The following is a 25,951-nucleotide window of genomic DNA, read 5'->3' as shown; positions in this document are numbered from 1 at the left end:
GGTCCCCTTTGACCTGAGTGCAGTCAGTTGCCTATAGACATTGCCTGATGAGTGCTAATGACTCAATAGAGTGCACATGTGTGTTATCTAATGTCAGTACAAATACAGCTGCTCTGTGAGGGCATCTCTTCAGCAGGGAAGTTGGTCAGAGTTGATGGGAAGATGGATGGAGCCAAATGCAAGGCAAACTTGGAAGAAAACCTCTTGGACACTGCAAAAGACTTGAGACTGGGGCGGAGGTTCACCTTCCAGCAGGACAATGACACTAAACATAAAGCCAGGACAACAATGGAATGGTTTAAAACAAAACATAGCTATGCGTTAGAGCTGTAGCTGTTTTCCAAAGAAGAATGGGCAAGGATTTCAGTCTCTAGATGTGCAAAGCTGGTAGAGACATACCCTAAAAGACTGGCAGCTGTAATTGCAGCAAAAGGTGGTTCTACAAAGTATTGACTCAGGGGGCTGAATAATTACGCACACCCCACTTTGCAGTTATTTATTTGTAAAAAATGTTTGGAATGCTGTATGATTTTCGTTCCACTTCTCACATGTACACCACTTTGTATTGGTCTTTCACGTGGAATTCCAATAAAATTGATTCATGTTTGTGACAGTAATATGACAAAATGTGGTAAACGTCAAGGGGGCCGAATACTTTTGCAACCCACTGTATACATTTTTTCTACAATTCCTCTTGGGTTGGTTTGCACTGTGTCCTGCTCACTATGCTGTATCGCAGTGGACGAGTACAACACATTTTTGTATCTAGGGGACGACTGGGACCTTTTGGCCTGGAAGGAAAACACAAACAAGAGGCCCGTTTTCATGGCAGCCCAAGTCCAAATGACATCACACACGCGCCCCACGTGCTAAATGTCAGTGGTCACGTGGGACATACAGTAAGAACACTTGAGGGACAACATGGCAGGTAAAGTATAATGCACTGGCACCAGGGGCACATAATACATTTTGAATTACAATGGCTGGGGTTTGCGTCGCATTCAGAATTTATCATAAGAATTCACCTGCAAGCAGCCTTCCTGGAATCTAGGGACTGTCTGCAAGCAGCCCTCCTGGAGTCTAGGGTCTGTCTGCAAGCAGCCCTCCTGGAGTCTAGGGACTGTCTGCAAGCAGCCCTCCTGGAGTCTAGGGACTGTCGGCAAGCAGCCCTTCTGGAGTCTAGAGACAGTCTGCAAGCCACCCTTCTGGAGTCTAGGGACTGTCTGCAAGCAGCCCTCCTGCAGTCTAGAGACTGTCTGCAAGCAGCCCTTCTGGAGTCTAGGGACTGTCTGCAAGCAGCCCTCCTGCAGTCTAGAGACTGTCTGCAAGCAGCCCTTCTGGAGTCTAGAGACTGTCTGCAAGCCACCCTTCTGGAGTCTAGGGACTGTCTGCAAGCAGCCCTCCTGCAGTCTAGAGACTGTCTGCAAGCAGCCCTTCTGGAGTCTAGGGACTGTTTGCAAGCAGCCCTCCTGCAGTCTAGAGACTGTCTGCAAGCAGCCCTTCTGGAGTCTAGGGACTGTCTGCAAGCAGCCCTCCTGCAGTCTAGAGACTGTCTGCAAGCAGCCCTTCTGGAGTCTAGGGACTGTCTGCAAGCAGCCCTCCTGCAGTCTAGAGACTGTCTGCAAGCAGCCCTTCTGGAGTCTAGAGACTGTCTGCAAGCCACCCTTCTGGAGTCTAGGGACTGTCTGCAAGCAGCCCTCCTGCAGTCTAGAGACTGTCTGCAAGCAGCCCTTCTGGAGTCTAGGGACTGTCTGCAAGCAGCCCTCCTGCAGTCTAGAGACTGTCTGCAAGCAGCCCTTCTGGAGTCTAGGGACTGTCTGCAAGCAGCCCTCCTGCAGTCTAGAGACTGTCTGCAAGCAGCCCTTCTGGAGTCTAGGGACTGTCTGCAAGCAGCCCTCCTGCAGTCTAGAGACTGTCTGCAAGCAGCCCTTCTGGAGTCTAGAGACTGTCTGCAAGCCACCCTTCTGGAGTCTAGGGACTGTCTGCAAGCAGCCCTCCTGCAGTCTAGAGACTGTCTGCAAGCAGCCCTTCTGGAGTCTAGGGACTGTCTGCAAGCAGCCCTCCTGCAGTCTAGAGACTGTCTGCAAGCAGCCCTTCTGGAGTCTAGGGACTGTCTGCAAGCAGCCCTCCTGCAGTCTAGAGACTGTCTGCAAGCAGCCCTTCTGGAGTCTAGAGACTGTCTGCAAGCAGCCCTCCTGAAGTCTAGGGACTGTCTGCAAGCAACCCTTCTGGAGTCTAGTGACTGTCGAAAACTTTTCAACCTAGACAATCCCTTATGTAGCTGTGCACATGCAGTCATTTTAACAATGGTGAGAGACTAGACAGATTTTCTTTTCCCATGGACCCTGCAGGCAGGCCTCTGCTCTGCATCATGCTGTGTATATTTAAGTGCTTGCCCGCCCTCTAATTGCTCTGTAATTGAGCATTTCTTTCCCTCAGCCAGCCTAGTGGTTCACATTGCCTTATACAAAAACATGAATGCACCAGGCACTGTACCAGCCCTAAATCATTATGAGAGGCAGTCTGGGGGGAATTCTTCCCCCTTGGCTAGTCCTCCCATGTATGTATTCTTCGCATACATAGTAGTGTCTTACTGCTCCTCCGCCCGGCTTGTCATTCAAACGCTCTACGGCGGTGAAACTATGCGAATTGCTTGGTCGAACAGCTCAAATACGCAAGTTCCAAGGGAGAGTGCATTGCTACTGCACATGCGCGAGTCCAGACTTATGCAGGCGCAGCAGCGATACACTCACCAGAGGAACTAGTTGGGGGCATGAATAGTTCCCGAAGAGTTTCCTAACTTCAGGTTAACATTGAGGATTGAAGCGTTGGGTAAGGACTGTGCGCTTCTTTGGAGGCAGCAACCAAATGAATTTTAATCGCAGAAAGTAGTAATGAGGGTAACGGGCCAGAAGTCTCATGTTTGGGGATGGCCATTGAGACTGTAAGCTCAAACTGCAAAACTGGTTCTATATTTTGTGCTGCCGGAGGCAGACTTGTGAGGATGCACCCCCCCCCCCCTTCCCCTCCCCGCCACGTTTTGGAATGATTGCCCAGCAATTTGTACCACACTTCATAGCTGTGGAGGGACCCAAAATAAAATAAAAAAACACCCCCAGTATAGGTAGATAGCCAGGTATAGCCGACCCTAGTATAAGTAGCCAGCTGGTATATTTGCTCCAGGTATAGGTAGCCAGCCTGTCCCCACCTCCCTCCCCGGCCGCCACTCGATTACGTTCTCGAGACGCGGGCCTCTCCTCCACCACAGTCCACATTGCCTCTCCCTAGACTTCAGATCAGCGGTGACCCGGCCGCAGGCAGTGAAGAGAAAGGAGAGCAGTTCCCTTGGTAACAAGTGCTTCCTATATATGCGCCGCTATGGGAACCGCTCTCGTATCTCTTCACTACCTGCGGCTGGGTCACCGCTGATCTGAGGTTTAGCGAGGGGGACAGAGATGTGGTGGAAGAGGGGGCCGCTAACTCGAGAAGGAAACCGAGCGGCTAGGGAGGGCGGCAGGCAGGATTCCACCCCTTGGAAGACGCTGCCTGACGCAAGTCGTTTAGGCAGCTTTATGGGCAGACCGTCCCCATCTGCACTACCTTTCTACAGCGTACTGACTGCCTAAAAAATCACATCTTCCACTTAAGAGTGATCGGCTGCACAGAGCAGAAGCTTTTGTTACCAATTCTCAACACCTGGACTAACCCAGTGATTGGCAGCAGGCGCTGCCGCTCTCATTTCTTAAATCACAAAACTTTGCAAACTCAGGCACGGGTTGCAAACTTTTACCACCCGACAGGAGATAAATTATAACCATTTCCGTTCAGGTTCTCCGAAATCCTTCCATTCATCAGAGTAACCAGCCAAGGACAACATTCATAAATCAGCCCCTCCGATTCGCGAGGCCTCTGTGTCCCCGCAGGACATGGAGTGACTCACCGCCACGGCCTTCAGCGACTGCACGATAATCCAGTGAATCTCATCAAACAGTTTGTCGGTGACGTCTCGTCCTCTGGTGCTCTCCAGGTAGAGCCGCAAATTACTGACCGTCCACTTCCCGCCGTGAATGTGATTGTAGTCATCCTGCAGTGGAGAGAAGTGCGTTATAACCAGAGAGGAGCTGCGGGCTGCACATTAATGGACTAACGCTGGGCAGGAGAATCAATTCTACTTACAGGATGACTCCGGCATCAGAAGGACATAATGGCTGGCCTCCAAGTCACATACTTCATGTTTTACTGATTAAAAGGCTTAGAGGAATCCAACACTTGTCTTTAGGGCCTGTTCTTAGGATCCTAAATACATGTGATTTGCCAATTGCAAGGACTCCATGTTTAAAGTACTTCTGAAGACAGAGGGATATGGAGGCAGCCATATTTATTTCCTGTTAAACAATACCAGTTGCCTGGCTGTCCTGCTGATCTCTTTAACTGCAGACGTGTCTGAATCACACACCTGAAACAAATGTGCAGCTAATCCAGTCACACTTCAGTCAGAGCACCTGATCAGCATATGCTTGTTCAGGGCCTATGGATAAAAGTATTAGAGGCAGAGGATCAGCAGGCCAGTTGGGCAATCTGCATTGTTTAAAAGAAAATAAATATGTCAGTCTCCATATCCCTCTCAGTTCAGGTGTACTTTAACATTGTGATTTTCACCCAGTTGCAAACATAGGGCTTGATGCACTAAGCTGTGATATGACAAATAGCACACCTTGTGAAAGTTAACACGCCTTATCAGAGTAGCATAGCGAGCGCTACGAACTTATGCCTGCTAATTGGCAATGGCACTCGTCCTGCCCTGAGCCCCTGAGGGTTTGTAGCGCTTGCTATGCTACTCTAATAAGGCATGTTAACTTTGATAAGGTGTGCTATCTTTGATAAGGTGTGCTATCTTTGATAAAGTGTGATATCCTTGATAAGGTGTGCTATTTGTCATATCACGGTTTAGTGAATCAATCCTATAAGGTCCGTACACACGTCGGATTTTTCTAAACAACCGGTCGTTTGGACGTTTGAACGTCAGGTTGTTTGGACGTCAAATCGAGCGTGTATACAGTCGGTCGTTCAGCTGAAAAAAGACTGGATTTGAACGATCCGCCAAGCGGATCGTTCAAATCAAGTCTTATCAGCTGAACGACCGACCAACCGTACAAATGCCCGATTTGACGTCCAAACGACCAGACGTTCAAACGACCGGTCGTTTAGAAAAATCCAACGTGTGTATGTACATGTAATGCGCAGCATTTTTCCTGCATTTTGATGAAATCAATGGGAGTGCAAGAAAAAAAAATCAAATAACAAACTTGGGGCTTGATTCATTAAAGGGCCACTATCGCGAAAAACTAAATTTACAATACATGTAAACACATACAAATGAGAAGTACGTTTCTTCCAGAGTAAAATAAGCCATAAATTACTTTTTTCCTATGTTGCTGTCACTTGCAATAGGTATTAGAAATCTAAGTGAACCGACAGGTTTTGGACTAGGCTATCTCCTCATGGGCGATTCCCTAGGTTTTGTTTATTTTCAAAAGTGAATGGTAGTTGCTCTGTCCAACTGCCAAAAAAGTGTGCAGCAAGCAAGGAGGCTGGCCAGCATCATTGTATAAATCCTTTTCAGGGAATGTATTTATAAACAATAAAACCCTTGCTGAGAATCCCCCACGAGGAGATGGACTAGTCCAAAACCTGTCAGTTCTGTCAGATTTCTCCTACCAACTGTAAATGACAGTAACATAGGAGAAAAGTAATTTATGGCTCTTTTTACTCTGGAAGAAACATACTTTTTATTTGTATATATCTACACGTATTTTTAATTTTACAATTTTTCGCGATAGTGATTCTTTAAGCTGCGCTGCTAAAGCAGCGCAGCTTAATGTGTTAGAGCGCTCGTTAAACAGAAGAGTATCCGCTATGCACGTCTTACATAGCAGCGCTCGCTTTCCTTAGTTATGCGCGTTGCTTACATACCACATAACTTTAACTGCAGGCGGTCCTGTGAAGTATTGCCACCACTACTATTTTAATTTACATAGTATTAACTATGTTAATTAACATAGTAGCAGCCGCTAGTGAAGTATCGCTGTTCACATGACTGCCCGCTGTTAAAGTTACACGCGTCGCTATGTAAGCAACGCTCGTAAATAAGGAAGGCACGCTCCTTACATAGCAGCGAGCGCTGCTATAAGACGTGCATAGTGGCCACTCTTCTGTTTAACCGCTTCCTGTCCCCCTAACGCAGGATGGCGACGGGAACGCGGCTCTCAGGTCTTAGCAATGCCATATGGTGCCATCTGGCAAGGAGTGAGATTTGATGGGAGCTTGCAGAGCTGCCATCAGTAAACCCAGCGGGCCCCAGAGTTCAGCCTGCCAGCCATCGATAGGAGCTGGCAGGCTGTTTTTTTTTATTTACACAAGCAAATGTAGCGCTGACATCTTACGCATTGCTGCACAGTGTATTGTCTTGTCACTTAGCTGTCCCTCGGAGGGGCTCACAATCTAATCCCTATCAAAGGCATATGTCTATGTATGATTTGTATAGTGTTTTTATCGTAGTCTAGGGCCAATTAAAGCAGAAGCCAATTAACTAAGCGTTATGTGTATTTTTTAATAACATTTAGGTCTTTTTTCATTAAAATAAAAAAACTAAAAAATAGCAGCAGCAATCAAATACCACCAAAAGGAAGCTGTATTTGTGAGAAGAAAAGGAGGTAAAAATGATTTGGGTGCTAAGCTGTATGATCGAGCAATAAAACCCTTAAAGTTATGAAGTGCCGAATTGTAAAAAAAAATGGCCTGGTCACCAGGGGGGGTATAAACCACTGGGGCTCAAGAGGTTAACAAGCACTCTATCACATTTAGCTGTGCCGCTTTAGCAATGCAGCTTAAAGGAACACTATAAAATACCCAAGTGTTCTAAAATAACGTCTAAGTAGCTGTGTAAACATTTTCCTCCTTTTCATGTTAAATATCAAAGGCAAAAGCTTTAATTCATTGTGTGCAGATTCTAGCTACATTTGGAATGTCTCATTTGCAAAGGTGAATCTCTGCAGTCTGACATGCTGAGAACAGTCTAATATTAAAGAAGAGTTACATGAAAACAAAAGCCTTTCAGGTATCAGGTTTCACACACACACAATTACAAATGCGTATGTTGCACATAAGATACATTTCCCTTGTTCTCTGTGAGCTCTGTGTACACACAGGATTAAAAGATGCACTCTGAGGGAATTCCCCCTCCCCTCAGGACTCATTCTGTGGTCAGATTACAGCAGACTGCCATCAGAAAAGTGTAAAAGGAATTAGATAACAGTAAACAAAGAGATAAGGATTCAAATGTATACCCCAGTACTTAGCAGCACTTCCCAAACATTTCCTATCTCATTGAAAAAAGCATGTTAACCCCTTTCCGAGCCCCAGTCCTGGGGCTGCCACATCGGGGAGGTGGCAGCCCCAGGACCACCTAACACCGAAAGGCGTCAAGAGCGGTGGGCGGAGACGAGCGGGGATTGCGCGCGTCGATGTGTGCGCCTCCTCACCTTAGTTACGTAGCCCCGCATCATAAAAACAACCTGCCTGCGGCTGGCAGGTATAAAAACAGAAAAAACCTCCAGTGATCAGTTGTACAGTGCTGCGATCTACTGCAACGCTGTATGGGGGACAGCTCTGTCCCACTTTTTTTTTTTTTTTTTGCATTCTCCCATTCACCGTCTCTTTTCCCCCCCTGAAAATCGCAATCACACGCAATTATGTTTTGAAAACCCGATGATCACACCTATAATCGCGCATTTTGAAAAGTAGTGAAAATCGCAATTGCATTGCCCTGTGTTTGTGATTGCTATTTTCAGTGTTGACCAGCCATTACTGTCCCCCATCAATGTGTAGAATCTTATTTGCAGACTGTGATAGCCATCCACACACTGCCCCCCATGCCCCCAGGGGAGAGGCGTCGAGGGGCTTAGAGGCAGGTTGGCAACCTTCCCCGCCCATGTCCTGATTGGAGGAGGGTGCAAAGCAGAGATAGCCAATGAGACGCTAACAATACTATGTAGCTTAGATTTGGTCCAATCAAATGTCCTTGCTGCAGGGCCGGCGCTACCTGTCAGGCAAAGGGGGCAAATACCCCAGGGCCCCCAAGTGCTGCTGGGCCCGCTGTGCTGCCAGACCCCTCCCAGGTCTCCCCGAGGACCCTCAACTAATGATTACAACTCACCTGTCCTGGTGCCCTGCTCTGTTCCTGCTTCCCATCTTCATCCCTGCTGCTTGTATCTTCTTCACACCCATCACATGTTATTGTGTAATTACACCAAACACTGAGTCACTGAGAAGAGACAGGTGAGTTATAATCCTTACACAAATTGTGCAGAGACCCCGGGGGAGACCTGAAGGGTAGGGAGTCCGGCAGCATGGGGGCCCAGCAGCACTTGGGGGTAAAGTTTGCTGCGATTGGGGGGTAGGGGGGGGGGGTCGGAAGAGGGCCCCAGGTTACCTTCGCCCTGGGGTCCAACTGGGGCTTGAACCAGCCTTGACACTTTGGATAAGCCCAATTCCAAACTGCATACAATTTGCATCGAGGCAGAGTTATTAGCATATCAGGGCAGCAGATTCTTGAGGACATGTGAAAAATCGAGCTACGAAAGTCCAGCTTAGCCCCTCCCCTTCCTATTCTCATTACATTAAGGGCGGAGCTGAGCAATACTTACCCCGTGTTTCTGAATGGCGACATTGGTGAGATGCACGAACATGTTGTCCAGCTCGCTGGTGCTTGGAGTATATTTCACAGTGCAAAAGCGGCAGAACCCCAGCTTGTACCTGCGCAGAAACTCATATTACTAAAGCATAATAATAATAATATTATACAGCAGTCAGGGCCGGTTGTAGACTTTTTGCTGCGTGACGCAAACTTGTGAGGACGTGCCCCCTCCCGATTTGGAATGATTGCACAGCAGCCGGCAATTAGCTCTGCTTCATTTAATGTCCTCACATGACATGCTGCAGCTCAACACAATAGCACACTGGCTGGCTGTGAGTCTGTGACAAACAAACTGCTCACCCTCAGCCACTCCTCCTCAGTCAGGACAGCAGTGCCACCTCCTCCCTTCTGCTGTGCAAGTCAAATGAAACACTGCTGCTCTTCTGCCTCCCCCCTCCTCGCAAAATCTGCTCCTTCTGTCCTGGGAGCGGCTTGCTTTTTGCAAATTCTACAAATGACCTTACCAGCATAGTTGGTGTTCCTGAGCAACATGTGAAAGCTGCTATCCACAATATTGGGTTATCTGTTCCTCTGCTGTTCTCTTTAACACTGATGGGGGGGGGGGGGTAAATGAAGGTCAAGCAGTCAGTCAGCACTGTTGAAATGCTTCTCAGAGAGTAAGAAAGATAAATATTTCTATCTCTAAAAGGGAGCTGCAGATATGAAAACTAAAATGTGTGTGTGGAATTGTCTTTGTGAGGAGAACTCACTCACAGCTTTTGTTTGGTGAAATGTGTTTCAAGTGTTTACTCATACCTAAACTAATAGCAAGGTTATGGCTCCTCCTATGGCTCAAAAGACAATGCATATTATATGGCGTTTCCCTCAAAATAAGACAGCATCTTTTATTCATTTATGCTCCTAAAGACAAGTTCCTGTGCTGTGTCCTTTTGCCTTCCCCACTATGCCACCTCTTCCTCTGCTGGATCCACCTCTAGTGTGCTCCTGTATCCCCCTTGTACCTCTAGTCTCCTCCTGCTGTCCCCCTCTGTACCCATGTCCTCCTGTGTCCCCCATGTCCTCCGTCTTTCCCCCAGACCCATGCTGCAGTTTCCCTGAGCTTCAGCATATGGAGAAGAAGTATGGCAACTTGTGTTCCTACTGGAACCGATGTTCTCGCAGGCGGGATCATAGCTCCGTTATTGGGCCAATTACTGCATTCGCTGAGTAGCACCAAGTGCAGCGATTGGCCCAATGACAGAGCCATGGTCCCACCCGCAAGACCATCGGCTCCAATAATAACACAAGTTGCCATAATTTTTCCCCGTACTACCGCTAGGGTTTACTTTCGGGGTATGGCTTATATTTCAAGCATGCTCAAAATTTCCGGCTAGGCCTTACTTTCGGGGGATATCTTATTGTCGGGGAAACAGAGGTATAACACTCAGGATATAACACACACTGAACCTGTTCGCTAGGGATGACCTGTGTTTTGCAATTCGAGGTCATGCAATTCTATTCTAACGTTATGCAAACTTAGGAAGCTTGGAGACTGGCCAATTGAATGCTGCATAATTTTGCATAATATTTGCATCATAACAGAATTATCAGCATCTTGCCCGATTATGTCATTCTGAGAGGAGGGGCTCCCTTCTGCCACTCCCTCGTTGCTATGAGTGACAACATTCATAGCAACCAGTGTGAGGTGGGGTTATCATTCCACAAACGTTGAACACCCCCCTCCCCCCCCCCCCCCCCCCCCGATGATGACACAGTCCTCCCCGACCATTGATAAGAGAAATCGTCTTACATGTAGCACTTCAGCGGTCGGTACGTGGTGACGAGGACATAGAGACGCAGGTCAAACTTCCTCCCTCCGATCAGCAGAGGATTGTCAATGTATAACGAGATGACGTAGGCTTCCTTGGAAGACTGAGACACAAACCTGAAAGGCACACGCTGGGTTAGACTTACATATAATATGATACCAGCAACAGGGCCGGATTTGAACTCTTTACCGTCCTAGGCCACTGTCACCAACTGCCCCCTTTCAGTAGGTAGTGAGATGACCCCTCCCCCCTTCCCTCTAGTATAGGTAACCTGATGACCCCCCAGTATAGGTAGCCAGATGACTCCTCCCCCTTTCTCTCCAGTATAGGTAGCTAGTTTAGCCTGCTGCTTTGGTGCCCTTCCTCCTGTGGTGCTCTAGGCCAGGGCCTAGGTGGCCTAGGCCTAAATCCGGCCCTGACCAGCAATATTACATATATAACAATACAAGATACAGCATCCTGTAAATACAGTAGATAATGTGCTAGTATTGCCCTGGTTGCTTACCCTTCCTGTCTTCTGGAGGGATGTCCAGGCCCCTCTCCTTCAAAAAGTGGGTGTGGCTGGGCTGCTATGCACCCCCACTTCTACTGTTGCCAGTAGAGGGGGTGTAGCTATCATAAGTGGTTCTGTGGTATCTCAGTGTGCCACAATGCCTTCTGGGAGGAAATATGTTCCTGGCTGCCACTTACCCTCTGTCTTACTTAGGGCAATAGAAGAGAGAGGCTAGGGCTATCACTCACTCTCCACCCCTCATAATCTTCAGAAAGGGAATGTTGCTGGGCTGCCAGGTACCCTCCCTCATGTTGCTGGCAGTGGAGGGTGTGTGGCCATCACAAGACAAGGTTCTGTGGTATCTCAGTGTCCCACATTGCCTTCTGGGATGAAGTATGATCCTGGCTGCCACTTACCCTCCCCTCTTACTTAGGGCAATAGAAGAGAGAGGCTAGGGCTATCACTCACTCTCAAACCCTCATAATCTTCAGAAAGGGCATGTTGCTGGGCTGCCAGGTACCCTCCCTCATGTTGCTGGCAGTGGAAGGGGTGTGGCCATCACAAGCAAGAGGCTCTGTGGTATCTCAGTGTGCCACATTGCCTTCTGGGAGGAAGCATGATCCTGGCTGCCACTTACCCTCCCCTAACTTAGGGCAATAGAAGAGAGGCTAGGGCTATCACTCACTCTCCACCCCTCATAATCATCAGGAAGGGCAAGAAGCTTGGTTGTCATGCACCCCCCACCCCAATCCTTGTCATGCATATCACAAAGAATTCAGAAGCAAAAGCTGTAGTTTTATCATTCAGACCTTGTGATTGGTAGAAGCGATACACACCCTCTGCAGGCCCCCTGCACACTCTGAATGCCTCACACACTATGCTTAGCTGAGCCTATTACAAGCTGGTTAGTTTGTTTGTAAACACTGCCTAAAACTGTTAATTACAAGCCAGGATTGCAGCAGAGAGTGGCAGAAACAGCACAGAGGGGCACAGGAGAAAATAATGAATAGAATGGTATGCTTTTTAGTGTAAGAATATTAGAGTACAGATGATAGGAATTAAGTCTAGAGTCAGTTAAACACATTTCTCAGTAGAAAAATACGTATATTTACACAGATCTATACATGAGTCCTGAAAGAGGGACAAATGAGGGAGAAAGAGGGACAGTTGGGAGCTATGCTGGTACACAATAGGCAATTTCCCGTCAGATCAAATGGATCATTTCTAACAGGTTCGATCAGGTTTCCGATTAATTTTGCGCAGAAGCGTTCGGGAAATCAAACCTGTTGGAAATGATCGATTCAACCTCTAGACCTACTTAGCTTAAGAGACCACTATCGCAAAAAAAAGTAGGCAGTTAAAATCTGACAGAAACGACAGGTTTTGGGCCAGTCCATCTCCTCATGGGGGATTCACAGGGTTAATAAAATGACTTGTGGAAAATGAGAGGCACAAGGGATCGGAAACAATGTTGTGCCTATGGTGCTTTTTAATATGGGGGATTTTTTCTTACTTTTTCTATCATTGTAGTTATCGGTTTTGATAAGGTTATTTGTGATTAACAAAATCTTATATTCTCGTGCACATAAGATCCAATACTTGTTTTTTCTCTTTGAATTCTCAGGGTTTTGCAAAGTCTTCCTGTTTCCAATGCACGCCGATTGGATGCAGAATGGACGCAGAAAAACTGACTCCAATGAATGCCTATGGGAAAATCTGCATCAGAAAAATCGCGTGAAAACAGGCCCATAGGCGTTCATTGGAGTCAGTTTTTCTGCATCCAATCTGCGTGTAGTGGAAATAGGCCCTAACTGACAAAATGGTGTGCAAGTGAGTAGGGAGGCTGGCTGCTGGTATCTTACTATTTTGGCAGTTAAACTGCTGTTCAGGAAATGCTGAAACAAAGAAAACCCAGAAAATCCCCTATGAGGAGGTGGACTGTCCCAAAGCCTGTCTGTTCTGTCAGATTTTAACTGCATACTTTTTTCGCAATAGTGGTCCTTTAATAGGATAGACTGTGTAGCGTTTGGCTCGAGAGTATGGTTCTCATACTACATGGAAGGTGGTAAAATTGGTCTGCGATCTTTCATTTTCCAAAGACTTTTATCTCATGTGTGTACCTATCTTTAGCTACAAGGAAATTTAGAAGCACAGACAGATGTGGGGAAGATGAGAGATACCCACGAGGAGGTCTTGCTGTCCCGCGACCACTTCTTAATCTGCGAGAGTTTATTGATGAGGAAAATGCCCTTCCCCTGGGCCTTCCCGCATGGCTTCATGATCCACGTGCTGGACGGACTCTTCCTGAACTCCTCCACAAACAGGTTGTAATCCGCCGGCAGCATGAAGGTGACCGGCACAAAGTCTGCAAGAGACGAGAGAGACAGCTGTAGCCCGGGCCATATCAGAACTAAGGATGGTCAAGCTAGTGATTCCAAACGTTATGCTAATTCTGTGCAAATTTATGTGGCCTGGAAATGGCCAAAATCCGGATGCAGCTGCAAATTATGCATAAAACTTGCAACCGCTCATAATCTCATTGACTATCCCTGAAAGAAACACAGCAAGGGGTTGTTGAAAGGTTAATTTCTTCCCAAATTATACCTCATTTGGTTTTAAATAGTAAAACAATAATTACAGTAGCACGAACCTTCCGCTTTATACAGCTAAAGCGGACCTGAACTCTAAACTTCTTCTCTGCTCTAAAAGTTACGCAACAGCAAAATAACCATTAAAAAAAGAAAAATTCTTTGTTAGAGCTGATACAAATCCTGCGATAAACCTGCAGTGTTTCTACTTCCTGCTTTCATGGAAGCAGACATATTGTTAACATCCTGTGTTTACAAATTAGTTTCTCTGCCGAGGCAGCCAGCTGATACAGCTGAGATATCAAATTACACTTGTGATTAGTCCAGTGGCATAGCTAACTATGGGCCCCGGTGCAAGTTTTACATGGGGCCCCCAAGCACTCTATACATTACAAGCGATACGGCGCACCAAAACCTGCCAAGGACAACCACAGTGTCAGAGGTGCAAGAAGGGGATGGGGAACAGTGTGTTAAAGCGAACCCGAGGTGTGTTTAAAGAATGTTATCTGCATACAGAGGCTGGATCTGCCTATACAGCCCAGCCTCTGTTGCTATCCCAAACCCCACTAAGGTCCCCCTGCACTCTGCAATCCCTCATAAATCACAGCCGTGCTGTGAGGCTGTGTTTACATCTGTAGTGTCAGTCTCGGCTGCTCCCCCGCCTCCTGCATAGCTCCGATCCCTGCCCCCGTCCCTTCCCTCCAATCAGCAGGGAGAGAAGGGATGCAGGTGGGGACTGGAGTTCTGCAGGAGGTGGGGAGAGCAGCAGACTGACACTATAGAGATAAACACAGCCAGCTCTGACAAGCTGTTTGTCAGCAGCGTGGCTGTGATTTATGAGGGATTGCAGAGTGCAGGGGGACCTTAGGGGGGTTTGGGATAGCAACAGAGGCTGGGCTGTATAGGCAGATCCAGCCTCTGTATGCAGATAATATTCTTCAAACCCACCTCGGGTTCTTTTTAAGGATTACTACTATTCAAAGCATCTAGACCGTAGAAGTGATTATTACCAGCATAGGACCAATTGAGAGCTAAAACTGTGATAGAGGGTGGACCCTTTGGGGCCCCTCTAGTCCAAGGGGTCCGATGCGGTTGCTACCTCAGCACCCCCTATTGCTACACCACTGGATTAGTCACTGATGAGTGGGAATTAGACAAGCTAAACTCTCTAAATACATACAAAAGTTTGCTTTCTTAAAACAGAAAGAATTTGCTATAAATCAGGTTGGAGTGAGCTTGAGATGTCTCCCATGATGCATTACTGCTGAATATATGCAAATTAACCATTGTTGCCCTTAGAAGCTAAACACACCTCCAGAACCGCTGGAATGTAATGATGTGTCAGCTTGTTAATTTGTACAGAGTCATAATAATCCAACATGCATGCAGACTGTTTCGCATTGTCTCAGGGCTCGTTTCCACTATTGCGGTGCAGAATCGCCTGGATTCCACCGCTGTTGAAATTCCACGAATTAGCATGCGGATGCGAATTTGTGCGCGTTTTTTGCCGCGAATTCGCATGCGAATTCGCATAGGTGAGGGTATATGCGAAATTAACCATGTCACTGCCTGTTTGAATTACATTGGTACCTATGCGAATTCGCATGCGAATTCGCATGAAAATTCGCATACCATAGCCGCATGCGAATTTCCTATTAAATACATTAGCGGCGATTCGCATGCATTCCACTCGCAGGCGAATTCGTTGGCTCTTTTGTGCGTTTTTTTACCGCTGAAAAAAACGCACCTCAACAACGCTACAGTGGAAACAGGCCCATCCACTTGCATTACATGTGCGAATCTGCATGCGTTGGACGCATGCAGATTCGCGATAGTGGAAACGAGCCCTCAAGCTCACTCCAACCTGAATTATAGCAAATTGTTTCTGTTTTAAGAAAGCAAACTTTTGTATTCATAGCATTTTAGTAAGGGGGCTTTTAGGACCATTGTAGCCTTGGAGCTTGCTGGTTAGTCTGTACCTCTCGGTGTTACAAGCCCTACTCCATAGAGCCAAATCAATCCATGCCATGCACTGATGAGGTTCAAACAATCCGAAACAGTCTGTAGTCTGTACCCCTAAATACATACAGGGTGCATTTCTCAATGATCTCCTTCTGTCCTGTGCAAGAGTTTAGGTCCACTTTACGGCTCTTTTAAACTGCCAAATGCAAAGTAGTTAGGTTTGCGATTCGATTCTGCAGTCCGATTTTTCGGAGACTGCACTTTGCATTTTACTTTAAGCAGTGGGAATCACAGGCATGATTCCCACTGCCTTAAAAAAAAAATCACAGTGCAATTGCAATGCATTCATTTCAAATAGAACAAATGATTTCTATTGGAAACACTTTGTGCTTGCGTTTTGCGAATTACATGCATTTGGGATCGCATTGCAAACACAGCTCAAATGCCGGCAGTGTAAGAAAGCCCTAAAGGAAGGCCACACACGACACAATCAAATCGATACATTTTCCTATTTTTTCAATAAAAATTGATTGTATAAGAAATCGAAAATGCATGTATTTTGATTGAGAAAGAAAAAACAAAAAAAGTTTTCAGTTTCTCAATAAAAATCAGAAGTGTTGGAAAAATGAGATAGAAAGATAAACAAACTGAACGTTTTATTTGATTGATTGATATTTTCAGAAAAAAAACAATCATAAGTGTACGGTGAATTGGTTCGATTCTTCTGATTATCAGGGCAGCACGGTGGCGTAGTGGTTAGCGCTCTTGCCTTGCAACGCTGGGTCCCTGGTTTGGATCCCAGCCAGGTCTACATCTGCAAGGAGTTTGTATGTTCTCCCCGTGTCTGCGTGGGTTTCCTCCGGGCACTCCGGTTTTCTCCCACATCCCAAAAACATACAGATAAGTTAATTGGCTTCCCCCTAAATTGGCCCTATATTATGATACATACACTGCATGATACATACATAGACATATGACTATGGTAGGGATTAGATTGTGAGCCGCTCTGAGGGACAGTTAGTGACAAGACAGTATACTCTGCACTGCGTAATATGTCGGCACTATATAAATACTTAAAATAAATACATAAATAAATGATTCAATCTGGTGGGAAAAAAACCCTTAAAAATTGAATCACGTACAGCTACCTAGTGACTCGTTTTCCACTGCACGTGATTTTCCGCATTTTGCAGATTATTTGCGATCTCCAAAACACTACATCATTAACCCACTCCACTGAAAACACACTTACAGCAAGCAGGAACTCTGTTAGCTATATAAACTCCTAGGCTATAAAATTGTCTTTCAGTTGTAAAAATGGAGGACCTTAGCATTTTTTACTGGACCAATTCACCAGCGCTGAGGTTCCCTCTGTAGAATTGGTCCCTCAAGGCTCATACACACCTACCAACAATCTGTCCAACTATCTTCCAAACGTTTCTGTTGCAAGATAAGTTGGGTGTGTGTACAACCGGATGACCAACCGATAACAGGTTGTTTGCCAGATCCAACCAGTGGACCAACCTGCCCAACTATCTTGCAGGTTGGAATGTGTGTACAAGTCTTTTGAACAACTTTGTTGTGTTTGAATGCGGACATGTTGTGCAGTTTGTCATTTAGCTTGCATGCATAATATTTAAGTGAGTTGGTTGTTTAGTTGGGTGGCGTGTGTGTATGTACTTGTCAGGTAAACAACCTGTTGTAGGGTTGGTCATGTTGTGCAGTTGGTTGTGTATTAAAGAGATTCTGTAACGAAAAAGAGTTCCCCTGGGGGGTACTCACCTCAGTAGGGGGCAGCCTCTGGATCCTATCGAGGCTTCCCCCGTCTTCCTGTGTCCGACGGCGGTCTCGCTGCAGCCCACGGAACGCACAGCCAACAATTTGTCAGGCTGTGCAATATTTACCTTTTATGGCTCCAACGGGGGCGCTGTTGCGGCTCATCCCATGTAGGTAGGTGAAAATAGCTGATCTCTGTCGGGGTCTGCTCTACTGCGCAGGCACAGGAGACTTGCACCAGTGCAGTAGAGCGGCCCGACAGCGATCAGCTATTTCGGCCTATCTCCGTGCAGAGAGCTGATACTGCTCCTGTGCTGGAGCTGGGAAGGTAAATATTTACATCCCCGCTGTTCGGGGAGCTTTATCGCCGCCACCGTGGGACACAGGAGGACGGGGGAAGCCTCGATAGGATCCAGAGGCTTCCCCCACCCGAGGTGAGTAACCCCCAGGGGAGGTTTTTTAGTTACAGATTTTCTTTAAGTTTGACGTGTGTATGAGCATTTAGCTAACTTACCATAAAACGTGACTCACCCAAGTACAGATATTTTCCATTCTCATCCTTCTCGGCCAGCGGACTCCCCTCTTTCTCCAGCTCCTTCCTGTACCTCTTGATGTTCTTCACCATCAGGTCCTTCCTGGTCAGCTCGTAGTGGTTGGGGAAGTGATTGACCAGTTGGTCATCGGACAGTCGGAATCCGGTCTCCACACTGAAGCAGTTCCTGATGGTCTGAACACTCATCCTACAAACACGAGGAAGGAAATATAAGACTTGGCTCAAAAACCCTGAGGGCCAGATCACACTCGGTCTACTGATACAAAACTACCCAAAGAAGACAGCAGCGGCTCAACCGGCAGGTAGAATGGACCCCATGTCCTATGGACAGATTGCCATAGAATGACCTGGACAGGGGGAGCACACAGGATATCCGTACTAAACAGGTGCACTGCCTTTCCGGCATAACGTCAGCAGCTCTAAAAACCACCATGCACCATCAGATGTGGCCTTAGATCAGGTAAACAATCGATATCTGACCAATAATAAACGTTTCCCTGGATAATGCTGTGCTGATATCAGAGGCAGGATCAGTGTAACTGCTAGCTTTCTACACCATGGAATATGTTGGCGCATTATAAATTAAATAATAATAATAATACAAAGCTGTGGGAAATGCCAAACATTTACTGCACCTACTTGCTGCCACTTTGTGCCCACTCCTCTGCGCCCACACACTGCTCCTCTGTGCCTATCTAAACCCAGCCCTTCTCTGCCTGCCCACACTCTAAACACTGCCCCTCTTTGCTTGCCCACACGCCATGCCTCTCTGCCCACCCACATGCTACCTCTCTCTGCCCATCCACATCCTGCCCCTCTCCCCACCCTCACACTGCACCACTCTGCCCACCCACATGGTCTCCTTCTGTGCCCGCTCACAACCTGCCCCTCTCTACCCACCCTCACGCCGTCCCTCTTTGCCTTCTCACATGCCACCCCTCTCTGCCCACGCACATGCTTCTCTTCTGTGCCCGCCCACAACATGCCCTTATCAACCCACCCTCATGCTGCCCACATGCCAGCCCTCTCTTCCACCAAAATACTGCCCCTCTCTGTCCATCTACATGCTCCTTTTCTGTGCCTGCCCACACCCTGCCCCTCTGTGCCTGTCCACACCCTGCCCCTCTGTGCCTGCCAACACCCTGCCCCTCTGTGCCTGCCCACACCCTGCCCCTCTGTGCCTGTCCACACGCAGCAACTCTGTGCCTACCCACACCCTGCCCCTCTGTGCCTGCCCACACCCTGCCCCTATGTGCCTGCCCACACCCTGCCCCTCTGTGCCTGCCCACACCCTGCCCCTCTGTGCCTGCCCACACCCTGCCCCTCTGTGCCTGCCCACACCCTGCCCCTCTGTGCCTGCCCACACCCTGCCCCTCTGTGCCTGCCCACACCCTGCCCCTCTGTGCCTGTCCACACGCAGCAACTCTGTGCCTACCCAGTGCTCAACCAAATGCTGCCCCTCTGTGCCCACCCACACGCTGCCCCTCTGTGCCCACCTATACGCTGCCCCTCTGCGCTGTGCACCCATTACCGACACTGTATAACCACTCGTGGAAATCTACAGCTCAGGTCTGCTTGTGGTATAGGTGACCCAGACATGTTTTATTTGGCCTGAGGCTGCTGTTCCTCCCTCCAGCGATTGGTCTGCATCCCGTGATATCCATATCTGGCCTCTCACCAATAGAAATTCCAGTCATCGCTCTCCGTGACCTGGACCCATCCTCGCTTCTCAAAATTATTGATCAGAACAGACTTCTCAATGTCCGTCACCCACTTCAGTTTCCCGGACATGACCCTGAGATACAAGACAGACAGAAGAGAGGTATGAGAGAACTATTACATTCAGACACATGATAACAGAGCTTTGTGTGTTTTCCTTACAGGCCTGGCTAAGTCTGTTGCAGGCATGTGTGGCTGAGAGAGCAGCCAATAGCGTGTGAACGGAGGGATTTCAAACGTCAATCAAAAAGCTTAAAGGGAACCTGAAGTGAGAGGCATACGAGGGCAGCCATATTTATTTCCTTTTAAACAATGCCAGTTGCCTGGCTATTCTGCTGATCCTTTGCCTCTAATTCTTTTAGCCACAGACCCTGAACAAGCATGCAGCAGATCAGGTGTTTCTGACATTATTGTCAGATCTGACAAGATTAGCTGCATGCTTGTTTCTGGTTTTATTCAGACACTACTGCAGCCAAATAGATCAGCAGGACTCCCGGGCAACTGGTATTGCTTAAAGGAAAGAAAAAAAAACCCAATATAGATAACAAGCAAGTCTTATTATCCCAAAAAATATCTGTACCTACAAACTGGAAATACTCAGAGACATCAGAGAGTACTAATACGTTGATTGGTTTCCCCCAAAATTGGAGACGCAATTTTGAGTCGATACATTTTGGACCAAATTTTGCACATTTGCATAACATAAACAAAATATTTAGATCTAGTCACCTATGGTAGGATTAGATTGTGAGCTCCTCTGAGGGCAGTCAGTGACATGACTGTGTACTCTGTAAAGTGCTGCAGGAGATGTCACTGCTATAGACATACATGATAATAATATGGTAGGACATTAGACTACGAGTTTAGTAGGGATTAGATTGTAAACTGCTCTGGGGACAGTCAGTGACATGACTATATACTCCATAAAGCACTGCAGAAGATGTCAGTGCTATATAAATACATAATAAAAATAATATGGTAGGGTATTAGACTAGCTCCTCTGAGGACAGTCAGTGACATGACTATGCACTCTGTAAAGTGCTGCAGAAGATGTTAGTACTATATAAATACATAATAATAATAATATGCTAGGGCATTCGACTACAACTATGGTAGGTTTAGATTGTAAGCTCCTCTGAGAACAGCCGTGACATGACTGTACTCTGTAAAGTGTAGCGAAGATGTCAGTGCTGTATAAATATATAGTAATTATTTGATAAGACATTAGACTATGACTATAGTAGGATTAAATTGTGAGCTCCTCTGGGGACAGTCAGTGACATGACTATGTACTCTGTGTAGTGCTGCAGAACATGTCAGTGCTATATAAATACATATTAAAATACAGTAGTGACAGTAATCCCACATCTGGGTAGGGTAGGTTGTATTGGAGCCCACAGACCAGTAGGTGGAGCTGCTGAGCTGTGCTGGGAGGATGCTGGCTGCACAAAGCCCATATTATCATCACCATGCTAATATCAAAGCTGCCTTATTTGTAGCCCAATTAATGGATTTGGGGGTGTCACATGCAGATGAGCAGTTTGTGCCCCCCTCCCCTCAGAACCCCCAGCCCAGCTATGCTGAGATAGAAGCCTGGGGATGGATACAGCAGCAGAATGCAGCAGGGGCAGAGCAGAGACCCCAGCAATGCACAGTACACAGAGGGGTCTGCCCTCTGCACCCCTTACTACCCAAATGCACCCCTGATCACACCCCACAGCATAACCCCTCTACAGCACAGGCTACTTACACTGCTCAGGATTGCAGGCAGCCTCCCAGCCATGCACAGCTCAGTCATCACTTCCGGCCGGTTGCTATGGCGACACAGGACGCTCAGAAGCACCTGCTGCTCTGCTATTGGCTGCTGTGAGCTGGGCAGCCTCCCTTCTGTTCTCCATGTATTCCTGTACATCCCCCCATCCAGGCTGACTCCTCTGCAGAGATGTAAGTCAGTAAGATAATAATTGTATGCAGGCTGGAATCCAGCCAGTGACATGCACTTCCTGCAGTGACATGCACTTATTAGATGCTTACAATTTGTATGACATTTGTATGCAGTTTGGAATTATTAGCAGCTAGCTGACAATCTCCAGAGACAATTAAAGAGACACTGAAGCGAAAAAAATGTATGATATAATGATTTGTATGTGTAGTACAGCTAAGAAATAAAACAGGAGCAGAGACTTGAGTCTAATATTGTTTTAAGTACAGGAAGAGTTCAGAAACTCCAGTTGTTTTCTATGCAAAAAAAAGCCATTGAGCTCCACGACTTTCAAAGTCGCAGAGAGCTCTGTCTTCTGAAGCTTGTTATCTCAACTGTCAGACACTGTATTTTCTTTTTCTCTCCAGAGGACAGGTCAATAGTTCGCAAGACTGCTCTGTAAAAACATTTAGAATGCCGAGTAGTGTGTAAACTGCAAATATTAGAGAATGATGCAATGTTACAAAAACACTATATATCTGAAAATAAAAACGAGAATATTTTCTTTGCTACTAATCTTCTAGTAATTATCCGTACTACACAACCAATTCATTATATCATAATAATTTTTTTCGCTTCAGTGTCTCTTTAAAAGAAAGAAAAATCTTATGGTCCATGTCATTTAGCTGATGCTAAACGATTTTCTGTTACCGAGCATCGGTTCCCAGCGTTTTCTTGTTGCGTCACGTTTTGAGCCCCTAGTGCGACATGGAACCACAAAGGCAGATAGACGCTACCCACAGACTTTCGGGAAATACGACCATTACGTTCGCAAAATGGAAGGTAAACCTATTGAGTTAAATGCTGCCAATTATCTCAATCTAGAACGCGGTGGATCCCATTGGTAAACGCTGTGCAGAGCTGCCAGAAGTCGCCCATCTGAAAAGATCCTAAAGGTGCCCATTAATGGTACAATTTGTAACAAACGATCATATTTTTGAAAAGATCATTTAGATTGAAAGAAGAGATCATAGTTAATTGATCCACAGCATTAAGGGATCCAACTTGTGATCATATTTCCACCAGTTCTGATCATATCTATGAAAAAAAAATCCACCAACCTGGAACGATCATAAAGTGAACCTGAAATAAAATTATTAAAGTGGACTGTGACGGTTTTGTCACAGGGTGCAACCTCTTGTCCCTCAGTCTACTGCAGTTCACCAGAAGTACCTTCAGGAAGTCCTGGTGGATGGCCATAGAGCTGTTGGCTTCCGAGATTCTGGGGCATTTCTTACAATTGTGGATCCTAAACTAGTACAGACTGAGGCCCTCCAGGCTGGTCAGAACTTTGTGATCCAGATGGTTGGGGGGGCCCAACAATCTATACCCAGGGTTCAGGTCACTTTGGACTATGGCTTTGGGCCCCAAAATTGTAGTGCGGGTGTGATGAGTGGCCTGCCTGCAGATGTGCTCCTGGGAAATGATATTGGTGATCTCCAATGCCACTTTGTGGGTGCAGTTACAAGAAATCAGACCATCAGCAATACAGCAAATGGAGAAGATGAGCTGGATGCGGAACAAGACCCACTTGCGATGCAGCAGCCAACGGTGAGTGACCCTTCCGTTTCTGAGAACTATGCAGTATCATGGGATAGGGATGAGTTCAGAAGGGAATTAGAAGTGGACCCTACGCTCACAAGTTTCTGGGCACGTGCAGAATCACAAGAGGTTGGGAGGATAGGGGAGCACATAATCAAAGAAAATGGTTTGCTGTATAGAGTTGTTGATGCTAGGTCCCCTGAGCAACCCTGGACAGGTAGCCGACAGCTCATTGTCCCTCAGAGGTACAGGGCCACTTTATTGCATCTTGCACACAATATTCCCATGTCTGGTCATCAAGGAAAGAAGCGAACAGAGAAGCGGTTAGAACAAGCATTCTACTGGCCAGGGATCTCCCAGTCAGTTGCTTATTTTTGTCGTACCTGTGACACCTGCCAACGCAAAGCTAAACCCGGTGATCACCCAAAGGCACCCCTGCAACCCCTTCTTATTATCGAGGAACCCTTCCAGCGAGTAGCCATAGACATTATTGGACCCTTAGCACGCCCAGGGGAGGACTGGCCAGGGGGGAAGGAAGGATATTTCCCCCCAGGCTGCCTCTCATTTAATGATTTAGGGCTGGTACAGTGCCTGGTACAATCATTTTTTTGTATAAGGCAATGTGAACCATTAGGCTGGCTGAGTGAAGTAAACACCCAATTACAGAGCAATTAGAGGACGGGCAAGCTGGTAAATATACACAGCATGATGCAGAGTAGAGGCTTGCCTGCAGGGTCTGTGGGAAAAAAATGTGTCTGGGCTCTCACCATTGTTAAAATGACTGCATGTGCACAGCTACATAGGCTATTATCTCGGATGAAAAGTTTTTGACTAACCATTTCACTAATTATTATTGAATTGGATAAAAATCTGTGCCGCCACAAACACGCCCAATCGAAGATTTGACTGATTTTGGGTGGAAATTGGTTAAATGTATCATTCAGAGATGCTGGGAAATCTACGGCTGATGTGGTCGATCAAGTGCGATAATCATGAACGCGATGGAAACCCCAGCCATTGTAATTCAAAATGTTTTATGTAACCCCCAGTGCCAGTGCATTTATACTTTACCTCTCTCTGTCCCTCAAGTGTCCTTGCTGAATTTCCCAAGTGGCTACCGGCATATAACACGTGGCGTATGTGTGTGACGTCATTTGGGCTGGGGCTGCCATGAAAACGGGCCTCTAGATTGTGTTTTCCCTCCAGGCCAAAAGGTCCCAGTCCTCCCCTGAGCACGCCCTAGCAAGTCTGGGAAGCGCTATATTTTAACTGCTGTGGACTATGCTACGCGGTACCCTGAAGCAGTCGCTTTACGCAGTATTACAGCTTCCCGTGTGGCAGAGGCCCTAGTTACCATATTCACAAGAGTTGGTTTCCCAGCTGAGATTCTTTCAGACCAGGGCACACAGTTCATGTCAGACCTGGTACAATCCCTCTGGCGTTCTTGTGGGGTGAGAGCCATTAGAACCACCCCTTATCACCCTCAGACAAATGGACTGTGTGAGAGATTCAATGGGACTCTGAAAACCATGCTGCGTGCCTTTGCTGACACTGAACCTGATTGGGAACGATATCTATCCCACCACTGCCACCAGTTGTGACGGTTCCGAGACCACAGAGCCCAGAGACACAGTGTATAGCGGCAGATTAAACAAAAGCCGACTGGCGGGGCATTTATTGGTCACACAGTTCACAATATTACTATATAATCCACAAAGGAGTGTCCGATTCCCCCTACTAAGCAGTCACAATTCCCAGCTTCGCAGGCAAAGCAACATAAGTCCCAAAGTTCCAGGAACTACACCAATAGAAGGTGTCCAAGAGGTGCACAACAGATCCCAACAGTCCCAATAGCTGCAGTTCTCATCAGTCCTAATATCCAGTAGACATCCGACAAGTCTACACGACCAGATGCAGGTGAGATACACCAGTCCACAGTCCAGGGCCTCAGGACACTAAGTTCAGCACATCCTATCTATGTTCTGGCCGCATGGGGAATTCTCCTGGCTCACAACAGATCCTGGGAGCTGCTCTCCCTTCCCCAGACACAATCCAACTCCTTTCCATGAGGTACAAACATGAAACCAGCTCTGCTCTCAGGTGCCTAGCTGTCTGCCTCCTGTGGAGAGCCAACCACTCAGCAGCCTAAATAGTGAATGGCCTTAGGCTGATAAGGTGTATCTCTGATGTCTCCAGAGGGTGGGGAAAGGTGAGCCTTCTATGGGACAGCAAATACAGTACTGTACATTAAGGTCCGTACACACGCCGGACTTTAGGCAACGACGGGTCCGTCGTTGCCTCCCGCTGGGTGGGCGTGCCAGCGACAGTCCGGCGTGTGTACGCTCTGTCGTCAGACTGATACGGCTGTTTCTGAGCGATCCGGGCGGATCGCTCAGAAACAGCCGTATCAGTCTGACGACAGAGCGTACACACGCCGGACTGTCGCTGGCACGCCCACCCAGCGGGAGGCAACGACGGACCCGTCGTTGCCTAAAGTCCGGCGTGTGTACGGACCTTTAGAGTCTGCAGTCCTAATCCAATCACCTATTGTCACACACCCCATAAAGTCCAGGGGTTGAGTCCTGAAACCATTCAGCTGGGGGTGGTGGCAGATCCTCTGAATTCTGCTGTATGTCCACATAATGAATAGTCCTTGGGGCTCTAGATGGTGCATTTCTCCTTCCCAGGGGACATTTGGCCTGGAAGTGCCCTAGCTGTCCGCAGCCAAAGCAGTGCCGCTGTGGAGGGTTCTGGGTAGATCTGGGTCGTGGCATATATGGCAAATGAGGTGGAGCGGCCACAGGGTTTAAAGC

General features: G+C 47.2%; 2 protein-coding genes across 4 annotated transcripts in view; one reads left to right on the top strand and one right to left on the bottom strand.

The window, feature by feature from the left end:
* TTLL1 (TTL family tubulin polyglutamylase complex subunit L1) overlaps positions 1-25,951 on the bottom strand; it is a 55,007-nt gene that overhangs the window by 26,326 nt on the left and 2,730 nt on the right. The window contains exons 1-7 of one of the 3 annotated variants that reach the window (XM_068278164.1): positions 21,366-21,454; positions 19,575-19,691; positions 17,875-18,083; positions 13,202-13,382; positions 10,506-10,640; positions 8,706-8,814; positions 3,941-4,084 (exon numbers count right to left, since the gene is read on the bottom strand). In XM_068278164.1, the coding sequence (XP_068134265.1) occupies positions 3,941-4,084; positions 8,706-8,814; positions 10,506-10,640; positions 13,202-13,382; positions 17,875-18,083; positions 19,575-19,687 (891 nt within the window). In that variant the 5' untranslated portion in view covers positions 19,688-19,691; positions 21,366-21,454. Of the gene's footprint in view, positions 1-3,940; positions 4,085-8,705; positions 8,815-10,505; positions 10,641-13,201; positions 13,383-17,874; positions 18,084-19,574; positions 19,692-21,365; positions 21,455-25,951 lie in introns of those variants that run through there. The other 2 variants (XM_068278165.1, XM_068278166.1) reach the window with 2 other exon arrangements.
* LOC137564377 (uncharacterized) overlaps positions 23,118-25,951 on the top strand; it is a 62,261-nt gene continuing 59,427 nt past the window's right edge. Inside the window, exon 1 of the mRNA XM_068278167.1 lies at positions 23,118-23,147. Within this exon, the coding sequence (XP_068134268.1) occupies positions 23,133-23,147 (15 nt within the window). The 5' untranslated portion in view covers positions 23,118-23,132. The remainder of the gene's footprint in view (positions 23,148-25,951) is intronic.

Source organism: Hyperolius riggenbachi, chromosome 3, assembly GCF_040937935.1.
Source record: "Hyperolius riggenbachi isolate aHypRig1 chromosome 3, aHypRig1.pri, whole genome shotgun sequence".
Classification (NCBI taxonomy): Eukaryota; Metazoa; Chordata; class Amphibia; order Anura; family Hyperoliidae; genus Hyperolius; species Hyperolius riggenbachi.
Note: the sequence above shows the minus strand (reverse complement) of the source record. Positions and strands in the feature narration are given on the sequence as shown.